This window comes from Cetorhinus maximus, chromosome 24 (assembly GCF_964194155.1).
Source record: "Cetorhinus maximus chromosome 24, sCetMax3.hap1.1, whole genome shotgun sequence".
NCBI classification, from domain to species: domain Eukaryota; kingdom Metazoa; phylum Chordata; class Chondrichthyes; order Lamniformes; family Cetorhinidae; genus Cetorhinus; species Cetorhinus maximus.
In genome coordinates this window covers 48,247,850-48,260,527 of record NC_135902.1, presented here as the reverse complement: position 1 = coordinate 48,260,527, position 12,678 = coordinate 48,247,850, and the positions used below count along the sequence as shown (strand labels likewise).

The following is a 12,678-nucleotide window of genomic DNA, read 5'->3' as shown; positions in this document are numbered from 1 at the left end:
TTGAGCGCTTGGTTTCCTGACTGATGCTAGATTTTTAAACATACACTGTATTGAGAGTTTGTGAAGGGTATTTTCCACTAAGATTGGTGCATGTGACTATAAAAGCGTGTCACTGTAGCCACACATATGGCTAGTCAGCAATTCCAATTGGCCAGAACTAATCTACTGTAACCAGCTTCCCTCGAAATGAGGAATGGAATTGATAGAAATCTGATGTACTCTCAACTAGTGTGCGCAATCTCTCTCAAGGTAGGAGTTTGCAGAATTTGGGGGAGCTACACTCCCTGGGTGTTTCACTGTACATGGTCAGGAACCCCCCTTTTATGTGTCCTTGCCCTACACCCCCTCCCACCTCTCTAAAATCATGCTGAAACAACATTAAAACCCCACACGTGGTGATGTGCAATCCTAGGCTTGTGTTTCCAGTTTTAATATTGGAATAAAACTTCTCTGGTGTTTTCAGGGAACTTTTATTTTGTTTGTTTGTTTTTTTACAAAATGGGTTAACAGATGAGGGGAGGGAGAAGTGAGGACGGGGAGGTAGTGGGGACATCAGTTGAGGAAAGGGTGTGTGAGAGTGTGTGGTTAGTTTGCAATCCCTGTCCGTGGGAATGTGAAAGAACCACACGAGGTTTCCTCACTTTTCCCCCCATCTCAAAAAGGGTGGAATTTTTCCTCATCTGAGTCCGAAAATGGCCTGTCCCATATCCCGAGACTGTGGCCCCTGGTTCTAGACTCCCCAACCAGGGGAAACATCCTCCCTGCATCCATTCTGTCTGGCCCTGTTAGAATTTTATACATTTCAATCAGATCCCCCCTCATTCTTCTAAACTCTAGTGAATACAAGCCCAGTCGAACCAATCTCCCCTCATACAACAGGAGACTCTGGGTCAAACATGATGAGCTTGCTCATTGTTTATAAATGTTATTGCATTTACCTTAGCTGAGTCCTTACATATTACTGGGCACTGACTAAAATCTTTGACTGTGTTTTATGGTGTGGTGATTTATAATTTATGAATCATCAACACAGAATAGAACGATTTAAGGATTAGTAACCTTTAAATGAAAACTACTTCTGTGCTGTTTCTGCAGTATTGACCACAATGAGAAACACCAGTATCCCTGATTCAACAAAAAAATATACAAGTTACTTAAACCTTTCATACAATTACGACATTTTCCAACACACAGCAAGTTACAAAAATCTTAGTTTAATTCACTGACTGCCAAACCCCACTGCTGAATTCAAGCCTCAGAGAGAAAAAGCCAGCCTTCAGAAAAACTGCAAAACTGCCCAATTCTTGGAACAGGACATACACACACATTACAAGGTTTCTGATGAATGGTCAGAGATCTGAAAAGTTTACTGTTTCTCTCTCTTCCCCACAGATGCTGCCTGACCTGCTGAGTATTTCCAGCATTTTCCATTTTTGTTATACAGAGGATCTCTCTCTCTCTCTCTCTCTCGTGTTCTGGTTTGTGCTTTTCTCTCACTTGTTATACATGTGCAAACAGGGACGGTTTCTCCCAAGTCATCAAATAGTGCTCGAGGGACCACTCATTCTGGGAGACTCCAGTTTAGGAATCTTACAAGACACAAAGTTTACACATATACACCATGCGTGTACAAATATTGAGATGCCCAACAGTATCTAAAGACTTTTATTTCAAATCCAAAATACAATTAGCCACCCCACAGATTCCTCAGTTAGTGGCTAAGACACTGGTCAGCACAGCAGCAGAACAAGGTGTCACTCTCCTTGCCCCTGTAGAAAAGTGGGCATCATTCAGAAGTAGTGGCTCCTAAGCCAGACGTCTTGGCTGGTGAGGGCAGTGTTCAAACCCGCCCCAGAACTACACCCAATGCCACAACATTCATTAGAAGATGTAACCCCCCCCCACCCCTCTCAACAAGTTGGACATATTAACATCACTGGTTGGATATGATAGAGCTTTCATTCTGGCAACAGTGGGATGCAATGATTTACAGACCTGTTCCAGTGAAGCTGACAATGTTGTAACACACCCTTTTGAGGAGCAGCAGGTGGTCGGATTTTTCCAGAAACTGGTTCTTCATCATCTTCAACAGCACAAGCAGCAAGACACAGACCAGGCCTAACACGAGGTCACCGATCCTGTAGCAAGGTGGAGGGTGAAGTGAAGCACCACACGGAAATAGCAACACACAGATAGACCCTTCAGCCCATTTAAGTCTGGGCTAGCTCCAGGCCTGCTCTTTCCCTGTAACTCAACGTCTAATTTCTTCTTAAAAGACGGTGATTGGCGTGCACTGTGGTAACGTGCTCCATTTTGTAGAGTGACACTAATTCTTCAATCTCCTGCTTGGAGTTTGTGGTATTGATCCTGACTCAATACAACCCCAATTCACCAGCCACTGACTATCATTTTTTTTTACCATTTACTGTCAAACGCCCATTACTCCCACACCACCCCACATCGTCGGGGTTAGTCAGTAGAAACAAGCTGCTTTAATCCAGTCACGCTCATTCTGCCCCCCTCTTTTCACTGCTGTTCCTGGCCTGGGATATTCTGTTAAGCAGGGAGATCCAGGATGGGAAGAGGAAACAAGAGGATATCTCCCAATGTCACTCTGGGGGAGGTGGAGTGGGGGGTGGGAGGGGAGGAGAGGGTTAAGTGCCCGCATTCTGCACCTTCCTTACACACTGGTGTCAGGTAGAGATACAGGAACTCTCCACATGGACACCCTCTGATCCACACAGCAAAGCGCATCAGCAACCAGTAAAAATCAGAGTCTTTCACCAGAAAATCAGGCATTTCCTTTCTGCACCCAAGTTTCTACACAGATTGTGAAAGGAAGGCAGAGGCATCCATGCAAGAAAAGGAGAACAGAAAGTGCTTACGCTGTCATTACTAAACCTTCAACCCTTTAATCAGAAAGCAACACTAATAAACAACGAAAGGAGAGCACGCAATTATCTCATGGTGTCCCAGAAGTGCTTTACAGTCAAGAAATCCAAAGCACGGCGACAGTTATGATGTAGGAAAACACAGCAGCCAATTTGTGCACAGCAAGACCCCACTAACAGCAATGTGATAAGAAGTAGTGTGTTTTCTGTGATGTTGATTGAGGGTTAAATATTGGCCAGGACACTGGGTAGAACTCCCCTGCTCCTCTTCTTTGTAATAATGCCATGGAATCTTTTACAGCCACCTGAGACCAGGCAGGGCCTCGGTTTAATATCTCGTAAAGACAGCACCTCCAACAGTGCAGCACTTCCTCAGTACTACAACAGAGTGTCAGTTTAGATTTTGCGCTTTCCTACATTACAACACTTCAAAAGTAACTAATTGGCTGTAAAGTGCTTTGGGAATCATGAGATAGTGAAAGGTGCTATATAAATGCAAGTTCTTTCTGGCAACCAGGAGACACTCCTCTCACTAGACCAGGGGCGCTGCATCCACAGGGCAACACAACTCCCTCATTGTCTGTACAGGGAATTGAACCTGGGGTCTCCAGTCTACATAGCACAGTCACTGAACCTCTGGAGCTGTACTCTTTAATAAAGCTGAAATACTTACCTGGTCTCTGCAATATTATGGAACGTGTAGTAAACCTCGCGGAAGAATTGACGGGGAATGTCACGGAGACCAAGGATATTCTGGATCAAACAAAGAGAATCAGACTAAAACATTCTTGCTTCAGATACAGCACAGCAATCTCCCAAAATAACCCCATCACCCCGGAAACCATCCGACTAAACCATCCGGAACAACGCGAGTGTGAGCTGGGTCAATCCTTCATCTTTTTCCCTTTGTCAAACCAGCAGCCCTGGCAAAATCCAAATGTTCCTTTTTTTAAATTAAAAAAAAAAATTCCATTCACAGGATACAGGTTTTACCAATAGGAGCAGCATTTATAACCCATCATTAACTGCCTGTGGAAAGGTGCTGGTGAACTGCTGCCTCCAGTAGTTACATCCGTGTGGATAATAGTTACATTGAAGCTCTATGGAAAATGGAGCAGCAGCCTAGGTCACTTCAGAGAGGGCAACGCCCGCCAGGCCAGGGAAGGACAGCAGATTTCCATCCATTACTGAACCAGATGGGGTTTTAAACCCATATTGCAGCCATGTAAACACTGTGGTCACAAGAGGTCGGAGGCTGGGAATTCGGTGATGAGTAACTCACCTCCTGATTCCTCAAAACCTGGCCTGCCATCTACCAGTCCAGGAGTGTGATGGAATACTCTCCACTTGCCCAGATGAGTGCAGCTCCCACAACACAAACAGCTCAATACCATCCAGGACAAAGCAGCCCCGCTTGATTTGTACCCTATCCACCACCTTAAACACTTTCTCCCTCCACCACCAACACACAGTGGCAGCAGTGTGTGTACTATCTACAAGATGCAAAGCAGTAACTCACCAAGGCTCCTTCGACATAACCTTCCAAACCTGCAACCACTACCACCTAGAAGGACAAGGGCAGCAGACGCGTGGAAACACCACCACCTGGAAGTTTTCCTCCAAGTCACTCACCATCCTGACTTGGAAATATATCGGCTGTTCCTTGACTGTCACTGGGTCAAAATCCGGGAACTCCCTCCCTAACAGCGCTGTGGGTGTACCTACACCACATGGACTGCAGCGGTTCAAGGCGGCAGCTCACCATCACCTTCTCAAGGGCAATTAGGGATGGGCAATAAAAAAAGTGCTGGCTCAGTCAGCAACACCCACATCCCGCGAATGAATAAAATAAAACCACAACCTGGAAGGTTCATGGGTCACTATTACTGGGACTTTGCGTTTCAGATTTAGTTAATGAATAGGCAGGAATGTGGAGTTGAGGTTACAATCAGATCAGCCATCAAATGGTGGAACAGGCTTGAGGGGTCAAGACCCACTCCTGCCCCTAACTCGTGTTCATTCATATAACTGAAATTCCCAGCTGCTACAATGGGATTTGAACTAGAGACTCTGAATTACTAGCCCAGCGACATAACCGCTATGCTAGATTAGTTACCAAGCCACAGCAGGTGGTAACCCAGGAATAAAATTCCCTTGATTTCTCAAGGATAAGAAACTTTCCCCATCTCCTACTTGTCACATCAGGTAGTGAGCTCTGTGTTCACATTGACACCCAATCACCCTCCTGCAAAAGGATCAACTCCAACCAACTTCCCATTCGCCTGGTAACTATGTCCTAGTTGGACTCACACGAGAAGTGTAAATAGCTGGGATGAAGGAGGCAGTGTTCCTTTCTGTCATATCCTGCTGCAGTTATTTTTTTTCCCCCAATCCCTTGCCTTAGATGGATGCCCTCTCCCTGCCCCCCAGATCATATATTGAGTGAAGAGATTGTTGAAAGGTCATTCAGCAAATCCAGTCAGCTGCCTGGTGCCTGTACCAGAAAACCCTTGCGTCCATTTCAAGAGCTTTTCTCACGGGAAAGTCACTTAATCCTATGAAATCTCACGGCATTTTTGCCTAAGAATGTGTTTAATCCGTTTAAAGATGTCAAACGGAATCACAACAGCTTTACAGGGTCCACAAGGTGGGAGAACTTTGACCTCTCTGACTATCGTCTCAGAACCTCAAAAGATTGGGTTTGGGGGCCCAAAACAGAGCAAGATTTGATTTGGGTTCACTGGATGTGGTGAAGAGTGGCAGAGTATTCCAATCAGATTTGGGAGCAAGGGCCAATCACACTGACCAAGTCACCATCACACTGTGGGATATCGGAGAGATTCACCTCAATACCTGAAGTCATTTTCTCCCCTTAATGTACCATATCCACATAAATATTGTCCGATTAGATCCAGTGCCTTCAATTTGGTTTTTTTAAATTGAGAATTTTTTTTTTTTTATTATTCATTCACGGGATGTGGGCTTCACTGGCTGGGCCAGCATTTATTGCCCATCCCTAGTTGCCCTTGAGGAGGTGGTGGTGAGCTGCTGTCCATGTGGTGTAGGTACATCCACAGTGCTGTTAGAGGGGGAGTTCCAGGATTTCGACACAGTGACAGTGAAGGAACAGCGATATATTTCCAAGTCAAGATGGTGAGTGACTTAGAGGGAAACTTCCAGGTGGTGGTGTCCCCATCTCTCTGCTGCCCTCGTCCTTCTAGGTGGTAGTGGGTTTGGAAGGTGCTGTCAAAGGAGCCTTGGTGAATTCCTGCAGTGCATCTTGTAGATGGTACACACTGCTGTGACTGTGAGATGGTGGTGGGAGGGAGAGGGTGTTTGTGGATGTGGTGCCAATCAAGTGGGCTGCATTATCCTGGACAGTGTCAAGCTTCTTGAGTGTTGAGGGACCTGTACTCATCCAGGCAAGTGGGGAGTATTCCATCACACTCCTTTCTCTATTCTAATAGTTGTTTGATAGCACAGAAGTTGAGTATTACTGAAAAGATAAATGCTGAAGTTGTTCACCTTTCAGTCATCAGGACAATTGGTATTCTTGCAAATTGTCAAGGGAACAACAATTTATACTGCATAAGAAGAGAGTGCTGATTGGTTGGCAAGTGAACTCTGAATTGATAGAGGCTTTGCCATGGAGAATGAACCAGAGAATGGCTGTCGCCTATTTTGTTTAGTTGAAAAAGATGCTGTGTGTGTACATGTTCTCTGTCTGCAAAGGGCAGGGCCCTGTGTATTAATGTATGTAGCTTCTAGCACGTGTAAGTGAGCCACAGTGAGCCTGACAATCTGTTGTTCCCTTTACACTTGGTGTCCTTGCGAATTGTCTCGAGTACAAGATGGAAAGATTCGAAGGCAGTGTCTTTTTTCAGCAATACTTTTTCTATTCTATTCAGATGCTGTTAGTTTATTTGGTGAGAGCTGTTAAAGGGAAAGTGCAGCCCTCGCTGCTTCCACTTGAGAATAATATTGATAATTGGGTGTTAAAGTTCTCAAAATGGTAGAGAACTCCTGCTTCCCAAAATATTTCCCAGTCAGCGTCCAAACAGCAGGAGGAGTCATCATCAAACCAGAGACAGGGGCTGCTTCGTACTGAATATTAACCCTGCTTTGCTCAGAAAGCCAAGCCAACATCAAACATCAAACCACAGTTCTTCACACTCTCTGCTCACCTTCACTTGTCCAAAGCCAATGGTCACAGCAGCAGACGAGGTGAATCCCTTTATTACAGGATAGGAAATAAAATCAACCAGGAAACCTAGGGATAAATGGGAACAGAATTATTTAGCCATCTTGACCAGCACCCTGAGCTGGAGAGAGAACACAAGAGTCCGGTCTCTGTTTGTAAACTCTGGAGGTTAAACAAGTGTGAGTGTTACAGAACAAGAGAAGAATAAAGCGCTAAAGCTGGGCAATAAGGACAGATGCAAGGAAAAGGTGCAAAGGGTCATTGCTACAATCGCTTCCCAGGTGGACACCAGGAAGTTTGGGAAGTTTACAAGATTCCTCATTCCCAGCTATTGTCCAGCAGGGAAGGGGAGCTGCAGAACCCAAGCCACTGTCAAATAGCAGGCCAACGTTTACTACCTGGATTTGCAATTAAAGAACTGACAGAACCAAAATGTTAGAGGATTCCTGGCAACCATGGTCTGTTACTCCAGCACCAACCAGTATGACCAAAGAGAAAGGGTTGTGGAAATACAATCATCATGTAAAGATTTGCACTTATAAAGCGCCTTTCACAACATCAGAATGACTATAAAGCAACAGTGGGACAATGAAGCAAATTGGATGTGGGAAATGTGGCAGCTGGTCAGAACACAGCAAGATCCCACAAAACAGCAACGTGATAATCAGATAATCTGTTCTTCGGACAACAGGCAAAGGATAAATGTTAGCTCAGACAGCGGGAAGAATTCTCCTGCTCCTCTTCAACATAGTGCCACAGGTACTTCCATGTCCACTTGACAGGGCAGACAGGGTCATGGTTTAACATTCCCTCTGACAGTGCAGCACTTCCTCATTATTGCACTGGAAGTGTTGACCCAGACCTTAGTTCTGGAGTGGGACTTGAACCCACAACAGACTGGACTCCGATGCAAGGATCCTGCTGACCAAGCCAGGGCGGGTCACAGCTCTGTCAGTGTTGCTATTGAGACAATCGCAAATATTAAGAGTTCGCTTGTCATTGACTTTCAACTCCAATACCCAATATGGCAACAGTATCTCTCCAATCCATGTCCCCTCCTCCCCCACCCAGTGTCACAAGGTCTGTGAGGTAGTTGGTCTATCAGAGACTACCTCCTCTCTGCAGAGAGAGATCAATGGACAGCAATTGCTTGAATCTGTGGATTGAGAGAGGTTCTTACCGAGTTGCAGGATTCCCATTGCCAGTTGAATGCAGCCACAGAGGAAAGCCAGCAACACCGCATACACTGGATTGTGATAGGCATATGAAGCAACGAGGAGGGACATGATCGCTGTTGGACCCAGAGTGATGTCTTTGGAGGTACCGAGGAGGCAGTACACAAAACAGCCCACGAATGAAGAATAAAGCCCATACTGCAGAAACATGGATGAGAGAGAGGGAGAGATATCAAACACATGTTTTTTTTTTTAAAAAGCATTTTTTCTCTGGCTGGTAATACAGGATAGAGGACAGAACAGCTTTGTCTTAGGAGCAGAGGGAGGCCATTCAGCCCATTAAGCCTGAGCCAACATTTGATTAGATCAATGAGATCTGGCTGAACTTGTTCTCACACTGAACAATTTCTCCTTTAACTCCTCTCACTTCCTCCAAATAAAAGGTGTGGCTATGGGTACCCGCATGGGCCCCAGCTATGCCTGTCTCTTTGTGGGGTATGTGGAACATTCCTTGTTCCAGTCCTACTCCGGCCCCCTCCCACAACTCTTTCTCCGGTACATCGATGATTACTTCGGTGCTGCTTCATGCTCTCGTCAGGACCTGGAAAAATTTATTAATTTTGCTTCCAATCTCCACCCCTCCATCATTTTCACATGGTCCATCTCTGACATTTCCCTTCCCTTCCTTGACCTCTCTGTCTCAATTTCTGGTGATAGACTGTCCCCCAATATCCATCACAAGCCTACCGACTCCCACAGCTACCTCGACTACAGCTCCTCACACCCCGCTTCCTGTAAGGACTCCATCCCATTCTCTCAGTTCCTTCGCCTCCGTCGCATCTGTTCTGATGATGCCACTTTCAAAAACAGTTCCTCTGACATGTTCTCCTTCTTCCTTAACTGAGATTTTCCACCCACGTTGGTTGACAGGGCCCTCAACCGTGTCCAGCCCATCTCCCGCACATCCGCCCTCATGCCTTCTCCTCCCTCCCAGAAACATGATAGGGTCCCCCTTGTCCTCACTTATCACCCCACAAGCCTCCGCATTCAAAGGATCATCCTCCGCCATTTCCGCCAACTCCAGCATGATGCCACCACCAAACACATCTTCCCTTCACCCACCCCTTGGCGGCATTCCGTAGGGATCATTCCCTCCGTGACACCCTGGTCCACTCCTCCATCACCCCCTACACCTCAACCCCCTCCCACGGCACCTTCCCATGCCCACGCAGAAGATGCAACACCTGCCCCTTCACCTCTTCTCTCCTCACCGTCCAAGGGCCCAAACACTCCTTTCAAGTGAAGCAGCATTTCACTTGCACTTCCCTCAACTTAGCCTACTGCATTCGTTGCTCCCAATGCGGTCTCCTCTACATTGGAGAGACCAAACGCAGACTGGGTGACCGCTTTGCAGAACACCTTCGGTCTGTCCGCAAGCATGATCCAGACCTCCCTGTCGCTTGCCATTTCAACACTCCACCCTGCTCTCATGCCCACATGTCTGTCCTTGGCTTGCTGCATTGTTCCAGTGAAGCTCAACGCAAACTGGAGGAACAGCACCTCATCTTCCGACTAGGCACTTTACAGCCTTCAGGACTGAATATTGAGTTCAACAATTTTAGATCATGAACTCTCTCCTCCATCCCCACCCCCTTTCCGTTGCTTCCCCCTCCTTTTTGTTTTTTCCAATAATTTATATAGATTTTTCTTTTCCCACCTTTTTCCATTATTTTTAAATGTACTTCCACCCATTGTTTATCTCTACCTTTTAGCCCTTTTAGTATTCCCCCACCCCCACTAGAGCTATCTGTACCTTGTCTGTCCTGCTTTCTACCCTTAATTAGCACATTCCTTTAGATAATATCACCACCTTCAACACCTCTTTGTCCTTTTGTCTGTGACATCTTTTGGTTATCTCCACCTATTACTGGCTGCTGGTCCCAACAAACCCCCCCCCCAAACCAGCTTATATTTCACCCCTTTCCTATTTTTAAACTTAGTTCTGTTGAAGGGTCATGAGGACTCGAAACGTCAACTGTGCTCCTCTCCGCCGATGCTGCCAGACCTGCTGAGTTTTTCCAGGTATTTCTGCTTCTGTTTTTGATTAGATCATGTTTATTCTGTAACTTAACTCTATCCATCTGCCTCACCAAGAATTTGCCTTGAAAACAGAACAATCACAAACCATTTTACAGCCAATTAAATGTAGTCACTGCTGGAAAGTAGCCAATTTGCACACAGCAAGTTCCCACAAACAATGTAATAATGACTAAATAATCTGTTTCTTTCTGTGTGATGTTGAATGAGGGATAAATATTGACCAAGACACTAGCAAGAACTACCCTTTTCTTCAAAAGAGTGCCTTACGCCAGAGGGGGCAGACAGGGCTTCAGTTTAGCGTCTCATCCAAGCAACGGCACCTCCGACAGTGCAGCACTCCCTCAGTACTGCACTGAACTGTCAGTCTAGATTATGTGCTCAAACCTGATTTGGGACTTGAACCCACCATTTTGTGACTCAAGAGGCCTGAATGCTACCCAGAGTCATGGCTGGCAAGTTTGCGAGAGTTCTGAAACGTTAACTGTTTCTTTCTCCACAGATGCTGAATTATTTCCAGTATTTTCTATTTTTTTTTTAAAAAAGGCATCAACTACAAAAACAATTTAAAAAAAACCCCCCCGAAGACATTCTCCCCTCCCTCTCAGCCAGTCTGGATTATTAATCCCAGATGAGAGGTGCCTACCTGAACAGGAAGGCCTGCTACTTCAGCATAGGCTAGTGCCTGGGGCACCACTGTCAGCCCCACAGTTACCCCAGCCAGTAGATCCATTTTCAGCCACTGGAGAGAATACTGAGGCATCCAGGCCAGAATTGGCAACCTCCTCTTCAAGGTGCGATAGGAGCAGCACTTCCTCACCACAGATGCCATTGCCACGATCGGCTCGTCTCCCAGTCTCAGGTGGTGAGGGCTCGTCCCTCTGTTGGCACTGCCGGAGTCTCAGTTGTGCCTCACTCTCCCAAAGCACTTTTCCCAATTGATGGGGGGGACCAGTTCCTCAGGGTGATACGGTCAAGTTGCCCATTGTGAAGGCTCCACAGAGTGTCAGCTGAGACCTCAGCTCCTCCCAAGGAACCTGAATGTTAAATAGAGGATTTTAAAATCACAAGTCACTTGGAAAGTTGCAGCACAGGAGACTTAAGGCAAGTTCAGAAGATTACAAACTATCCGGTGTTAACAAGTTAGGTTAATAGTTATTTGGCAGGACAGAACTTAAGAGCATCGCTGAAAAAAAAACATTGAAGCTTTTCATCTTGCACTCATCAGGACACATTGCACGAATACCAATATAAGGGGAAAACAACAATTTATACCGCATGTGAAGAGTGCGCTGATTGGTTGACAAGTGGACTCTGATTGGTAGAAGCGTTGTGATGGAGAATGCACCTGTTGATGGTGACTCTTTAATTCAGCAACTCTCAAGTTAGGCCAAGTATAAAATTCTTTAGTAAATTGGACAGGATAGGTGCAGAGGCTTATTTCTCCTAACTGGAGAGCCTAGAACTCGAGGGGGGTCACAGTCTCAGGATAAGGGAGCAGCGATTTAGGACGAGATGCGGAGTGCACAGAGAATTATACATCTTTGCAAGTCGCTACCCCAACACAGTTCAGGGCACGAGTACCCTCAACACAGACTGCAGTCACATGGGGAAAGGGGTGAAAAGAGCCTCGATGGGCCGAACGGCCTCCTGCACCCTCCCTCTTTTGTTGAGTCAGGACAAGGTAAAACATTAGAGACGATGGGGAGAGGGGGGGGAGTCGGATTCACGGTTGTGCAGACAGGATGTAGACTCAGTGATACAGGGAAGATTACAGCAATCCGAGGTTTCAGAATGGATCCGACAAGTGACCACAAATGAAGCGATAGGGGAAACGCAAGAGATAGGATTTCAGATCCGAGACAGGCAGAGAGAGATCACAAACACACACATACACACACACAGACAGACTTACAGCCATGTTAATATCAACACAGGTTAGATCAGAAAGTCAGTAAGACACAAGGTCTGGTTAATATGGTGAACAGAAAGAACGATTGTTATCAAATTTAGAAAAAAACAAACATTTCCAATGGGTAAAAAAAAATCAATGCCCTGCACATTTTAAATCCATTAATATTTTAAGTGCTAACTAGAATTCCCAGGAGACTAACGCTGAGAGGGAGATTATACAAGCAAATGATTGAAGAATCCCCTTTGTAAACGGCCTGTTTTAAACCCAGAGCAAAGCTGCTGCTCAAAATCATTCACCGGATAATTAAACTTCATTCCCACTCACTCACCTCCCTCCCTCCCCGGCTTCCCACTCACTTCCTACAGCATCGAACCGGGATCAGAATCTCCAGCTTCTGAA

General features: G+C 45.9%; 1 protein-coding gene across 2 annotated transcripts in view; it reads right to left on the bottom strand.

Annotated features, from left to right (window-relative positions):
• slc26a11 (solute carrier family 26 member 11) overlaps window positions 1-12,678 on the bottom strand; it is a 27,398-nt gene extending 14,720 nt beyond the window's left edge. For both annotated transcript variants that reach the window (XM_078571217.1, XM_078571218.1), the window contains exons 1-6: window positions 12,636-12,678; window positions 11,011-11,401; window positions 8,273-8,465; window positions 7,076-7,161; window positions 3,565-3,644; window positions 1,996-2,138 (exon numbers count right to left, since the gene is read on the bottom strand). In XM_078571217.1, coding sequence (XP_078427343.1) covers window positions 1,996-2,138; window positions 3,565-3,644; window positions 7,076-7,161; window positions 8,273-8,465; window positions 11,011-11,196 — 688 coding nt within the window. In that variant the 5' untranslated portion in view covers window positions 11,197-11,401; window positions 12,636-12,678. The remainder of the gene's footprint in view (window positions 1-1,995; window positions 2,139-3,564; window positions 3,645-7,075; window positions 7,162-8,272; window positions 8,466-11,010; window positions 11,402-12,635) is intronic.